General features: G+C 32.6%; 1 protein-coding gene across 2 annotated transcripts in view; it reads left to right on the forward strand.

Annotated features, from left to right (window-relative positions):
- Nucleotides 1–15,731, forward strand: part of Cbp53E (Calbindin 53E) — a 479,040-nt gene that overhangs the window by 428,137 nt on the left and 35,172 nt on the right. For both annotated transcript variants that reach the window (XM_085814625.1, XM_085814624.1), the window contains exon 9: nt 14,850–14,906. In XM_085814625.1, coding sequence (XP_085670751.1) covers nt 14,850–14,906 — 57 coding nt within the window. The remainder of the gene's footprint in view (nt 1–14,849; nt 14,907–15,731) is intronic.

Genomic DNA, 15,731 nt, shown 5'->3' on the forward strand with positions numbered 1-15,731 from the left:
ATGTCAATTGACTCAGTGTTAAACGTTCTACAATGTAATACACAAAGTATACACACGCAGACACCCGCAAATTCGACTAAACTAAAAAACATAAATAAATAAGCAAAATTATTACACAAAGTGCCATAAATAAATAAATAAAACCAATGTAAATATGCTTAAAAACCTAATTTTGTACAAATAATTGCAATATTTAATATAATTTACCGCAGTATTCATAGCTGAAAAAAATGTTGCACTTTATATTTTTGGAAGAAAATCGAATTTAAATTTCATAATTCCTCAGTGAACTAACGTTGAGTTTTCTTAGGCCCTATCCCAGTAGCACATATTTTGCATTTTTCGAATGTTATCTAGCAAGATAAAAATGTAGAAAAGTGATGAATTAATTATAATTAATTAAAGTTCTGCGATAAGCAAAATGGCAAGTCGAACAATAAGATGGCGGAACGTCATATAGTTGGAAGTGTTCATTAGTGATGACGATGAAGACCCGTATATTAATATGCTTTCGTGAGAGTAGCAGGAGCTGAGCACTGTGCTGGTGGTATGAACGAAGTCTCGAGGCTGAATGTGAGGGAGGTGAAGAGTCGTAAGGCAGGAGCTAGTGAGGCAGGATCGCTACTGACTGCTGAGGAGAAGGTGACTGGGTAAGGTGGGATCCACAATATGCAAGGAGGATGGGCTCGTTTCATTCCCATACTAATTTTGAAGATATGAGAGAGGAGTAAAGTTATTTTGCTTATTGTAATACAAAAAACAGATGTATAAATAAAAGTTTTTTTTTAAATAATAACTCAGAAGTTTGATAATTATTAGTAAATGATTAAATGAAGTTAATTATTATTAGTATTATTGAGCTCTTCAAATGTTAAGAATATTCATAATTCCAAAATATTGCAAAGCTATCTCTTTTTAAGCAGTATATAGATCTTTACTTACTATGTTCAAAATTTAAAATATTATTAGTAATTTTTGCTTATCTTAGAACTTTTTTAATTTATCACTTTCCTACATTTTTATCTTGTTAGATAACATTCGAAAAATTCAAAAAGTGTTCTCCTGGGATAGGACTATGCCCAGACGCCTAAGGAAACTGAACGTTAGTTTATAGGGTATTTCTCCCGCCTTCTTAGCATACCTTCGTAGTGTAGTGGTCAGCACGTTCGGTGCGCATTCCAGAGTTCCTTGGTTTTGGAATATCTAATGAAAAAATACCTAATGTCTCTATACTGGCGCCTGAACTAAAAGGAAGGTGGATGGATGATGATTCTCCACACCCAGGATTTGGCGACTGAGTTCCCTAATTCCCAGTCGCTCTTTAAAAGGGGGAGTGTATAATATATTTCTCCTGCCTTCATAACATGCCTTCGTAGTGTAGTGGTCAGCAGTCTGGGCGCGTATGCCAGAGGTCCGTGGTTCGATTCCCAGCGAGGCCGCTGCTCATTTTTTTATCTTTCCTGCTTTCAAAAATACCTAATATCTCTACACTGGCGCCCGAACTAATAGGATGCTGGATGATGATTTTCCAGACCCAGAATTTGGCGACTGGGTCCGCTAAACCCCAGTTGCCCTCTAAAATATAAGCTATAGCTATGTAAGGTATTTCTCCCACCTTCTTAGCATGCCTTGCTGTGCGCGTATGTTCCAGAGGTCCGTGGTTCAATTCCCGGCAAAGGTGTTGCTCGTTTTTCATCTTTCCTGTTTTCAAAAAATACCTAATATCTCTACAAGTTCACCGATGAATTATGAAATTTAAATGCGGTTTTCTTCCAAAAATATAAGTGCAACATTTCTTTCGGCTATGAATACGGCTGTAAATTATATTCCTTATTAATTATAAAATGTAGTGTACTTTTTAACGATATTACAAGAGACTTCGGCTGCAAGTAAAATTTTTCGCCTATGCTATTAAATTATAAAATATTCTTAATTCTTAATTGCTATACGTTACATGTCTCAGTTACAATATTTCTGTTAAAATCTGTTTGTACGTATAACGAGGGTACATTACCCTTATTATAACATTGGAACTCTGCAGCAATATGTAAACTAAAACCGTCGGTTCGCTTGTTTTTTTTTTAATTAACTATTTTATTTATTTATTTATTTTGTTTTGTTTTTACGTTCATCATTTGATGTTTCTCAGTATGATAATTCAACTAACAGAGAATTTTGATCTTAAACATAATATTAAGTACCGAAATATTATCAGTTAACACTCATAACTTATTCAATACTCTTTTACTTAGCATAACTCAAGTTTCGACCCTGTAATACATTAGTGATCAAAATTAAAGGATAATGAGAAAAACATGCCCACTAAATTTATGTTGCAACCCAATGCTGCAATTATTTATATTAATTACATACAACTGAACACAAAATTTCACTTCCGCGTATACGTTAGCATCGGAAATATGCAAAATCGGTGACTGATAATGTGATACGCAATGGACGCATGTTGGAATTCTAGTCTATAGCGTTGTTTAAAAGACATGGCATTGATGACACAGACAATGCTATACGAAAATTCCTTTGACTTAAGATATGAATAGCCAAACCAGTCAAACAAATAATCAAGATCTTTAACAGCTGTAAGCAGTAATTAAATACTAACTATATGTAGCATAGTTATGCATATAATCAAATATTTATTTCTCTTACATGGTTGAATTTTTATCATTAAATTAGTAGGATTGTTTGAGACAAAATTTGTGTTTTAGATATTTTTATGTTTTTTTCATTCTTTCTAAAATTTATGATGCATTCTAAAACATACAGACGTTTATAATTATCCTTCTTACGGAAACTCGGCATTATCGAATGATTTTTCGCTGATTCGATATCACTTGCGAGATAGATCCTATTTGTATGTTTAACGTCTTCTTATGCGGGATATTATGTACCTTGACAGTGATGATCATAATGGTAAATCCAGTCTCTTGGATATTATATTTATATTTTCTAATTAATATATTATGAAAAAGAACTATTTGTTTCCATATCTTTTGATGTTGATATTGGTGTGTGCTTCCCGTCTGCCTCAGACAGTGGTAGAGGTAAGGCCTTCCTTATTTTTCAGAAATGTAGATATCACATTTTCCTCTGCCTTTAGAATAAATTCCTAATTCACTTCATCCCGTCTTAGATTCAGTAGGATAGTTAATTTAGCATAGTTGCAAAAATCTTTGGAACGATCATCACGTGCAGATTTCAGGTCATTCAGGAGTTAAAATACGACGGAAAAATTTCTTAGATCATACTTCGCTAATTGATTAATCACAATAAAGCATTAAGTCAGGAAAGTATAGGCTTCGCAATAGAAAAATTCGTCTTTGACCGATGAATTGCATGATTGATCACTTTCTTGCGATCATCATAAAGTTGATAGCTGACACACGTTATTATTAATGGAAGCAATTTTGAACTCTTCTCCTAAAGTTTGATTAAAATAACTTGTTCTGTTAAGCGGGGTTGCTAGATTCACTTTCCGAAAGCCACCTCCTAAAATTCTGCTTTTATTTCAATATGCTTGGTGACGCAGAATTCATTTAATATCTTATTGCTATTTTTATGAAGTAAAATTATGAAGATCTTTAAAAACTTAAAAACAAATATAAAATCACAAGAGAGAGAGAGATGATTCAGTGACACTTACAGGTAATTTTTCTAGACAACTGTCGATCCTTGATACATGTCCCATATCTTTGTATCACCTTCTCAGTTTCATGAAAGAAAAACGTTCTTTTCCTGAATGTACCGCTTCTTTGACCTTACTATTACTCCGAAATATGTATTTTCAGGCCGTCTTGGAAGAATCTAACGCATAATAATCAAAGAGCAAGGTGTGGGTTGTATGACAGGCTGTAAAGTGTTAAATCACAATTTCTAAATGGTAGCATTTATTCTTTCAAAGAAGAAATTCGAATTCTTAGCCACACTATTTATTTAAGTCCCCGGTTTCTGAGATTTGAATATACTAAGCGTAAAGTACCGTTAAAAAATGGACCTATGAATGGCGAGAACAGCTAAAGCCAACGGGCGCGCTTTTTCAAACTATTCCTATTTAAAGACTTTTTCCTTCGTCTTGGTAAACACACTTCTATAAGACAGCCATAATTCCATTCAAAACTGCGATGAGGCGCTTTCCAGTCAGATTCTCTCTTTGTTTCATCATATCCTTCTTATTATCTAGATCTTATACTCCCCAAATATGTATCTAACAGTTTCAAAAACGCTCCGAAAAGACTACGCTTTCAAATACCAAAGAGGCAGTGTATTCCTTGCTGAATACGAAATAAAAGCAAAGCAATTTTTGTAGTATTATAAGAACGTATTTCCAACAGGAAGAGAAATATATTGAGGAGGAATGTATGTAGAAGAATTATGCAAGAGAAAATGACATAGCTTTTGTAATTTTCTTGAGAAACTCTCCTCCTAAATTTTACTTTAATATTACTTTTTGAAACATCCTTATACGTGTAGAAAAAACACATGCATTTTTCCTAAAACACGTGATCAAAATATAATTTTTTGTTATTTGAATATAAAAACAATACTTGTTTTCCAGAATCTTTTACCTAGAATCTTTTGTTCATGTACCATCAATGATAACAAACTCAACATTCGGAATTTAACTTGTCTCTAAAAAAAGACAAATTAATCGACCTGGCAAAAGACATATTAATCGACCATACAAGTTTACTGTACTGTACTTACATTAAATGGAATAAATGCCATCTTGAAATATAGACACTCTTGAGATCCTACTTCTACTATAGGAACACATATTTCTGCAGACGATAGTTGTCGATAGAAGATAGTCCTGAATCTAGTTAATAATGTCTTGGTTCATAAAATATTTTCGCATGCACTTTCAAATAGGACAAAACGATTAAAATATTTCAGTCAAATAAAAGAGACTATTATTGATGCTATTTCAAAATTTCCGGGAGCATGACTGCTGTCAAAAATTTTTGTAAACATTTTCCCAAAATCTTCGAAAAACGTTTTTCTTCTCAAAATAGCTGTGTCGTATATTCACTTGCTTTCTGCAGAAAAGATGCATTTTTCCTGTGGGAATAATATAAAAAAAATGTGTGTTAATCTGTTTGACTTTTTTGTGACTTTCCTTATTGACTTTTTTGTGACTTTCCTTAAATCAAAATTTTAATTTGCGACCCTGCTTAGAATGTTATTTTATGTTCACATATCTATTTAAAGAACATAATCTATTTTAAAAACAAAATCAAAATGTTAATCGTTAAGATCAACCTGATATCAACGTTTTCTTTGACGTAATTTTTCTATGTGAATTTAATATTTTCTCTGTTTTAACTGTTGAATGATCTGAATCTGCATTAATTAACTAAACTAATAGTTTTTGCCTACTTTTTAGATAGCTCAGCGTTTAACTGCATGGTATTTTGGTGCCTTTTTGCATTAGTATAGTATGTGCATTAATAGAACATGCAACTGCTGCTCACATCTCTATTTTGCTCTTGTTTTCACATTTAGCATTTTATCACTTCGGCACATCTCACATTTTCTATTTATTCACACAATGTATCCTTTAAGAATATTCATATGTACGTATTTACGTTTATTCCGTCTACTAAATTTATTTTAATTAAATAAAAATTTGGAAAAATTTAACCATTTAAACTTTTGCTAAAATTTCTTGGATAATGATAATATCGTAATGAAAGAAACTAGTGTTTTATATTTCATAGTATTATAACTTACAACCCCTCAAATTTTTACTTTCTAGAGAGAAAGATATATTTCGCATCTTCTGATAGATGTGCGAAGGATCTGAGCATAGCTGTCTGATTATTAATTTACTATGCATATTTATTTTTCAGTTTATTTAACTGTCTTCCAACAAAGGAGCTTAAACTATGTCTTTAAACTGATGGTGTTTAATATTGGCTGTTAGCTGTAGAATTTCATACTTTTATACTTTCATACTTCATACTTTTAGTTACTAATAAACGTTTTTCTACGCTGCTCAAAAAGAAACTTAGTAAATGCAATCACATTTTGAACCTTCATTAAACTCGAAGGAACTAAACACGGCTGCATGATTACTAATTTACTATAAATAGTTATTTTTCACTTTATTTAACTCTCTTCTAACCAGTGAGCATAAACTATTTCTTTAAACTGATATGTTTAACATTGTTTGTTGACTGTAAAACTTCATAAATTTAGTTATCAATAAAATTTATACTACGCTAATCAAAACGAATCCGAGTAAAAGCCACCAATTTGTAAAGCTTTGCCTCAACCAAATTTGGCCCTTGTCCTCTTATAGTAATTTTATTTGTATTTTATGCATTGATCCCACTGCTTGCAACAGGTCCTGAATGCTTCCTGAAAACCGAAGTGTATCTCGCATCATCTACGAACGAGTGCCTTTTACAACCGCAAAAACGTGGGCCTAGGGCGCTAAGTTTTTAGGAGATTCTCTAATCATACTATACCATCATTCTTTTTTCCCAATAAAAGCCACAACATTAGGCATTGAGGGTCTCTGAAAGTGCGCAATTCTTACGACCTTAGATTGATTTAATAATGCTCTGTCTGCATTTCGAACTGCCTGTTCAAGCTAGTATAAAGAATGATCTGAGACATTACTGAGTCAATATTTGAAAGTGCAATATCGACTTTGTTTCCCAGATACAATTCTGAAACAAGGTAACAGTCCCTAAAATTAAGAATTTCAAGTTTTCCAAGTACACAGAGTCCAAAGAAAGTTAGAAATAAAAATAAATCGAAAGTAACAATATTTTTTCAACATTACTAGGTATGTGCACCGAGAATACTTTCTTCTGGATTAGAAAACCAACGAAGAGTTTTGTTAGGGTATATAAGAAAGCTGAGAAAGAATATCTGTCACAAAGACCTCATCAGTGTAAGGCCAAAATTTGTGTGTTTAATTACGAAAATGTACCAGCTCCTATGCTCTAGAGTAGGAACACATTTTGAAGGAAACAAAACTGAGTGATCCTTCATTTCCCTATGTATCAGATTTGGCGCTCTAAGATTTCTTTCTCAGTACTATATTCCAAAATGAAGAGTGGTAGTTTTAGGTACGGAGGGGACATTCAAGCCTAATCACAAAGGCTGCTAGATACAGTTCCATTAATAGTTTTCTATGAAACGTACACCTTGCACAAAAAAATGAGACAGTTTTATATCTCGCGTTCTATTGTCGAAATTTAACTTGCCTTTGTGCATGTCTCGAAAGCGTGACTTAGGATATATATTCGATTTATATATAGCGGGTATTCTAACATAGGTATTTTGACACAAAATCGGATTTTCCTGAAATAACATACATTCTTTTTCCATATTTCGATTCTACTTTTCCAATTATGCCTAGATATTAAATTTTGTAATTTTTGGTGAGAAATTTATGGAGAAATTTAAAAATATATCTTGGTGCATTTTTTTCAGATTGTGCCAAGAATTCACTTGGGGAACTTTTTAATTTGCAGCAACCTGTTTTCCTTTCCTTTTTTCTCTTCTACACAAACGGAAAAAAGGTCATCGCTCATACTTTCAAATAATTTTAACAAAGCGCGTAAACCAAATTTGGGGTTATTATTAATTATAACAAATATGCCAGATTTCAAAACGGGCCAATTTCACATATATCTTAGGAAGTTTTGAATGAAAAGCTGTAAATTTTTGCAAGTATTCTTAGAAACATCTACTTTAAGATGATGGTAAAACTTTTATGGCTTATAATTCAAAATTCTTTTCGAAAAATTTGTAAAAATTATGTAAAAATACAAATTTTAAAAATAAATCGTAAAAAATGGGCGAATTTCTTTAGAATGAACCTAAATTTCGAAATGTGAAAGGGAGAATGAAATAAGTTGAATAAAAAAAGATATATTAATAAATATCAAATTCAATGAACATGGAGAAGCTAAAATTTTGATAGCTAATTTTTTAAAAACTACTCGTGCGATTTTGACAAAGCTTAAAACTTAACACACAAACAAAGTTGAATTTCGTCCATCGGCCGAGTAGAAAGGGAGATTAAGCCACACTGGCAAGGAATAAATACTATAGTGAGGGAGTGAGTGCACCACTAAGATGGCTTCCGGATGGCACCACTAAGATGGCTATAGGGGAGTATTATAGAGGTTCCAGAAGTTATAACTGAATGGGTTTTTACTTATTAAATTGTAAATGTTTTGAGTAGAAGAAAAAAGCGACACGAAAGTTACGTAAAATACATGCGATTTTATAACCAATCTATGGAAAGAAAGGAAGAACTGTTGACTTCTTACAATAATTGAAGACGAAAGAATGTTTTTTCTTGTTTGCAAATGAAAACTTTTTTTAACGTTTTCCTCGATGAAATGAACTCATAAATTTCTATTAAATTCAACCACTTAGCATCCAATTTTAAAGTTACCAAAGCTAAAAAATGAGATATCTCGAAAGATAATTGTTTTATTCTAATAAAGTTATATACATAAAGGACCAGTATTACAATACAGCTAATAGTAACATCACAAAATAAAACAGCGTAAATGTTTTCACGCAAATAAAACTATAAACCATTCAAATATTCAAATATGGCATCTTGGATTTTTTTTTTCAGAAAGTGTGGAATTAAAAAGGATTGTGCAACTCAACAATTTTACATGCCTCAGAATGAACCCAAATAAAATAAATAAAATTGTTGTTTACAACCTGTAGTAACAAATCCCATTTGGAACCCTTGGAGAGACCTGAAAGTGAATTGGCATTGAGTGGCTCATCTTAGACCATTCGAAACATGCTCTCTAAGATTTATTTCGGAGGATTTCGCTCTCTCCACCATGTGATGAATATCCTCTTCCCTGAGAAAATCGTCCACTAGTTGAGCTCTGCGTTGCCTCCCTTTATCGTCTATAAAAATTATGTCTTCAGTAACAGCTCCCAGGAAAAGCCTGTAGAAAGATTCAGAAAACTAATTCCTACAATTCTGTGGGTTGCGAGTTTTCGCATCGATGCTATGCAATGCCATGTGGCCATCCAGCTTGGCACCTTCCCACACAAGCATTCCACTTCAAACAAAATGGTCGATTGCCCTTGTATTCGAGGGATGATAGTGACCCCCAAGCAGTTTCAAATTGAAAACTTATCGAGAATCGTTCTATGTATTGAAGCGTTTTTTGTTTGTTATTTGTTCGCTTTATTCTACGTACTCATTACTGAATATAACATGGTCCTTATCTTCCTGCATCTAATAATGATGTGCCGGAAGCAAATGATCAAAGTAGAAGCTCTTTCCTATGATGCGTTGAGAAAAACACATACCTCTGGTCACTGGGCGTATAGGCATCTGTATGCAGTTTATCTGGAAAATGTTGTTCCAGACGCAGCAGCATCTTATGATTATGATAAGCTTGTCTAGAAAATGTTGATCTAGACTCATCAGCGTCTCATGATTATGATACGTCTCCAGCCATCATTTCTCTGTAGCATCTATGTGTCTTCTGCAGATGTATGGGGCTTCTTGGACGTCCTTGGCTGTGCTCTTGTGGATGGTAAGTGTAGTTTGGAATTGGTGCCATAAAATTCATACCACTATTGAAGACGTACGTAACTATCCAAGAGCCTTGTCTTTAAACAGGCTAATCTAAAACCTAGCGATGGAATTTCATCTTCATCCATTATCTAAACGATTACGAAAATTTATTGTAATTGAAAACAGCCAATCTTATTTTTCTTGTAGGATAACAAACACTTATTGTTTAAATGTAAAGGTCTTAAAAATTGTACGAAAATAATTACTCGAAATAAGATTCTCTTGATCTAATACATTTGGCGGCTCGATCAAGTAACGAAAGAAAAAACTTGTTAAAGTCTCGTTTTCACATGGCTCCAAGAACAGATGTCAATGTTCGTCTGATCTGTTCAGTGTCAGAATAAATTTTTCTTACAGAGAAATTTGAATTTTGGGAAAAGAAAGAAATCATAGGAGCACAAATCTGGACAATGAAAGGAATAGTTGATACATTTGCTTTAAGTCTATAACTTGTTCTATCGTACTCACATAGCATTTTCTGAAGGTGCATTCGAGCAGTACAGTATGTTTCCAAAGACAATTGTCGTGCGAGTGATGTAATACTGAAAGTTTTCTATTTAGTCACTAACGTTAAAAATCATCAACCTGGCAATGTCTTAAATACCTTTCTAAATTCTTTGTAGTTGTGAACCGTTAGACTATCGGGGATTTTAAATACATTATCTCATAAGTTAATAATAATTTCTGTTTAGTTACTAACGTTAATGAGCATCAACCTGGCAAGGTCTTAAATACATTCGGAGTTCTTTATAGGGTTGAACCGTTAGACTATCGGGGATTTAAAAAAAATATCTCATAACTTAATAGTCATTCTGCATATATGTAATGTGTCTGTCTACAAAGTTTTAAGGCTAAATTAGCACAAAACCAAACGTTGAATAAAATAGCACTTCTATCTTCTTAACCTTCAATATGCAGTCCTCTCAAATTTATGCAATTCTTTACACTTTCATACAGCTACTTGATTCCTTTTGTAAAATTCAGCTTTTGAAAAATTTTTTAAGTTTCTATTTACCTGTTTTCAAATCTTTTTTTTTTTTTTTTTTTTTTTGTTATTTATGTTTGTTATGATATTCATGATGAGACTTAGAGAAGAGAACGTAACCTGTACCTTAGGAGAAAATGCCTGGTGAATTTTTCCTTTTTAATCAAAGGTCACTCAGTGTGATCGTTATTCAAAATTTCTAAAACTCCCTCCTTTCTACATGCCTTCGTGGTGTAACAGTAGCACACTTGGTGAGTATTCCAGAGATCCATGTCCGAATCCCGGCTAGGGCATTGCTCATTGTTTCATGTCTCCGGCTTCAAAAACTGCTAATGCCACAAACTTAAGTTCCTGTATCCTTGGTGAATTTTCTCTAATCCAAGCAAACGATTACAGTTTTGCTCATAATTTTACACAAAGAACCAAATTTTGTCTGCAGACACAGATTTTGTTCCAAATTTTGCAGCAAACCAAATTTTGTTCAAGACTACATTTTTTCATTCATGATTGATTTTCTCAGCTTTTGAATAAGTGACAACAGCTATTCACTTAATAAAAGCAAATTATCAACTGCATATATTTTTCCCGAAAGCAGATGATTATTATTTAATGACAGCAAGTTGAGGTATTATGCTATTACGTTCTTGAATCGTGTTCAAAAGCATTAGTCCTAAACTATTTTGAAAACACATTCGGAAGCTTCGTCAACATGCTAGAAATTTGTACATTCTTTTAAAAACTGAATTTTCGATTGAAGTTTTAATATTTTAATTAAGTAGCGAAGAATAGAATCGGAGGTAGATACTGCTGTTTAAATAAAAGTAAATTTGGATTGTTAACATACTAATTGGAATTACCAAGTTAATTAAACGGAGAATATTTCTTTTCCAATCATTTTAACTGCTTTGATCGGTGAGTGATAAAGCATAAGTCTACTTGATATTAAAGCTGAGCAAGCTTTAATCTAAATTAAGCTTAAGAAGCTATTTAAAAGATGAAATCTTGACGTTTTTGTTAACAGCATTAATTAAAAGACTTTTATGAGGAGATTAGGTTATTTAATTACGGCAAAGCCTCGAGGGCTATCTGCCTAAGAGGACGGATGCCTTTGTGGAGGACTTTCTAAGGAAAACTGGCTCGTATACACGTTACACATGAAGAAAACCACGAAAACACTCATGCAGCCAGCCCGTTCGCGGGATTCGAACCTCGGACCGAACTACCAGTGTTCAGCGACTTTACCTCTCGGCCGCTGGTGGGCCGCCTTTTATGAGGAGAAGTACAATTTCAAACGAATGAATAATTTCATGAAGTTAAAAAATATTAAAGCCTATGAACTTAAAAGCTCAAGCTAAAGCCTTATTAAAGCTCAAGCTTAGCTTGGAGAAAATCAGTTACCAGAAATACGTTTATCATATTAAATTTAAGATTAAATTAGTGTTCATTTTTATTTAGTGTTCAGTCGACCTGACTGTTGCCTCATGTTCATTTTGGCTCACTCCTTCACTGAACCATCCTTGCAAAATTTATTTTAATCCAGTAATACATGAATTCTATTTTATACCTCGCTGTGAAATTATTAAAATCTCACTTTTCCTATTGAAATGAAATTACCTTCCAAAATATTAATGTATTTTGAGAGTAGAATGTACGATGCAAAATATTCGCTGAAACAGCCGGTACAACTCAAGTGCCATTTATTAATTTAAAATCAGAATATGTTATCACACTGATTCTTTGCTTCTATAAACTCGAACTGTTTCCCAACACATCACCAACTTTGTAATATTCATACATAACTCATCTTTCTCCACCAGAGTATTAAATGTCGTTCTTCCAAATTTAATGTTATGATGTGTTCGTGCATTTTACTGTGAGGATCTTCCCTTATAAATATTAAACATTTTAAATATTAACATTGATTTGAATAATGTAACAGTTTGCGCAGTTTATGGTCCCTCTTTCTTATAAATATTGAACATTTTAGTGCATTAAATATTTGTTCTTATAAATATTAAACATGTGTAAAAATGTTTAACAACATTGCATGAGATCTACCTGTACTAATTAAAATATTCATCTTATTTTTCAGAAGCTTCGCTAAAAATCCTTTTATAAGAGGAAATTTTCCTTTATAGAAGAAGGATAAGGAAACGTATCTTTCTTCTATAAAGCTTTTAGTTTATTAAATTGTTTTTCTTTAAAAGAATATTTTAAAATTTGCTTAAATTTAAAATTTTTATAGTCAACATTTTTAACTTATTATTATTAAATGAAAGATTCGGGAGATTGCAGATTCGAAAGCTTCCATAGTCTTTTGGGATTTAAATTCGAGAAAATCAAAGGTTCCTTCCATCTTGCGGAAAATATATTCTAGATAGGAGAGAATCCAGATTGCGTTGAATTGTGTCTGACTTGAACGTAATACATAATCCACAACTCCTGTTAAAAATAATTGATCCTCTTTCTTTCATAACGGTTTCCAGCACTACAGAAGTTAAGATTCGTTCCAAGAGAATTTTTAAGTAAGCAAATAAATATGCGTAAATGTGTTTCAGATACCATGCACTGCATTTTAAACAAAATTTAAGACAATCAAAATCGTAAAAAACAACCTTATATTTAGCGTAGGTATAATGAAACACTCAATCGATTTCGAGGGCAGCTAAAGGTCCCTCCTCATCAGGAGAAAGAAATACATAGAAAGAGGAAAATATTTAATTATAATTTTTTTTTTTTTTTTTTTTTTTTGAAGTTCAGATTTTGAGCGTAATGTGCATTTGCCCCTCGCTCCCTATTTTAACTTCGCTAATATTTCTTTATGCTTGATCAGAAAGCCTGGCTCAGTAAAAGTAGGCGGCCAGTGCAACTCTGAATAAAAATCTAGTTATATCCACGAGCAGTGCTGATAAGCACCACGTGTTTCTGTGATTCCTATTTTCTTCTTTCTATGTATTTCTTTCTCCTGATGAGGAGGGACCTTTAGCTGCCCTCGAAATCGATTGAGTGTTTCATTATACCTACGCTAAATATAAGGTTGTTTTTTACGATTTTGATTGTCACATTAGCGTGTTTCTCTTCTAGTATAAAATTTAAGACTTTTTTTTTCAGTAAAATGCTGCTATCATGTTCTAACTTATATTTAATGTTTGGAACTATGTTTATGATGTTGCTTTTGATTTAAGATAAGATTATTTTTCCAACAAAGGAGGAGAAAATAAGCATTTGTGAAATTTGTGAAAGAAAAAATGGTAAGGTTACCAAAAGAAAAGAATAAGTTTCAGTATAAAAAAAAATTTGCTATCGGTTTCACAGATTTGTTGTGAATTTTTAAAATGTTTTATGAAATTCTGAATGATGTTCATTGTTATTAATTTGTAGGGTTTATATTTATTTTAACTAACATTTATTTTAAGTTTAAACTACCTTTCCTGTCAAGCCTTACTTTCCCCTGGAACTGCCAATGCCAGAGTATGTAAATTTCAGTAGAACGCGCAAGGATTCAAATTATCAGCGGAAGTATTCCGAGTTAAATATAAAGGAAACGAGTTCAAGGTGTGCTGTTCTTACTTCACGAGCGCGGAGGTAGTTAGCCAGAAATTGAAGAACCCCGCGTTTCGGCCTGTGTGCTGGCCTGGAAGAATTGTTAATCGTTCAAGTGATCTTCAAGTTGCTGAATTAGCAGCGGTATTGTAAAACGCGGTGAGGTTAGTTACTTTTAGAGAGCCTCGTAGTTAGAGTCTTGTCTTTAGTTTCTTTTCAGGTTATTATTTTTATTTGACCGCCGAGTTGGCGCAGTTTGTGAGCGTCAAGAGCACGCACTTGTAATTTATTACGTTGAATAAAAAGGGACTTAAACCCTTAACAAGACTCTGTCTTTTATCCAGTTTTCACAGTCACCTCTTGGTTGCGTGCAAGTTGGAAGCGCGCAACGCTACAAATTAAAAAATGTGAACTTCAGAAAATAATACCAAAAAGAAAACAATATTTAAACAAAACTAGTAAACCTAGACTTTGTATGCAGACAATATCTATTAAACTAATTAAATTACGCATTCCAGATTTTGCATTTTAACTGATTATTATTTCAAGATGATTCATGACAGTGACTTTTACTCGCGGTTTAGAATAAACAAGAGTTACTTTCAATGCCTTCCAATACCCATCATCCAAATAATAATAATTTTTTGGCTTGTCGATGTATTATTATGCTATTTTGTATTTGTAACTTACAGAATTGTGTTCTACAGAGAATTATTGTTCTAGGGTGCAAGTAAATTGACAAGAGAAGATATTGAGAGGGTTTTCAATCTCTATGATCGGGTAAGTATTTGAAAATTGTTCAATATTTTTCCTCTTTGTTAAGAAAATGTTTGTTTGCTTTTTAAAATTTTAAGTTTGTTTTGTTTTTAAACTGTTGTCATGCGTAAGTATAAAATAACGGTGAGCATACATAATATTCGTTCTAAAAAGCGTTGTTTACTATATTCAAAATGTTCCCTAAATTTAAAACATTTTTAAAACTCATGTAAAATTTTGTAATTGGTGGATTAGAGTGTGGTTGGTACTTATCACAAATATATTTCTTTCCGAGGAAATAAAAAAGTATCTTAGTCTAAATATCCATCTATAGATTGTACTGTTTATATCGTGAAGATGTGCAAATTTTCTTCTTTTAAAAGATGATATTCAATTGTGAGTTAACGCTGGATTGCTGCATAATTATTAATATTGCAATAAGCCAGCAAATGCAAACGGATAATAAGATGCGAGTTCAATGTTTCTTGTTTTGTTATTGTAGTTGCCAACTGCGAAAATTTGAACTAAAATTTATACTTATTCTGAACCATTTTATCTCTGCATGCAAATTACCCTCTCATATAGCAGTTTCTGATTTTATGTGATTTTTCTTCCCACCTCTAAGTGGATGACTCATGCACTATTATTCATTTCGTATGACTTTTGCAAAAATGCTTAAATTTATGGAACACAGAGTTTTCAAAAAGACGGCACAAGTAACCAGAGTTTTTGTTTCCATAGTCGCTGAGTGCCTCACCCTTCTTATTACACGCCAAAAATGCTTCATAATATCAAACTGACATGTAGATAAATACATTAAAACTCTCTGTTCATTTTTAAGGCTTTAAT

The sequence above is a fragment of the Stegodyphus dumicola genome, chromosome 4, assembly GCF_044657685.1.
Source record: "Stegodyphus dumicola isolate Sdum_Otavi_A_Nest chromosome 4, ASM4465768v1".
Classification (NCBI taxonomy): domain Eukaryota; kingdom Metazoa; phylum Arthropoda; class Arachnida; order Araneae; family Eresidae; genus Stegodyphus; species Stegodyphus dumicola.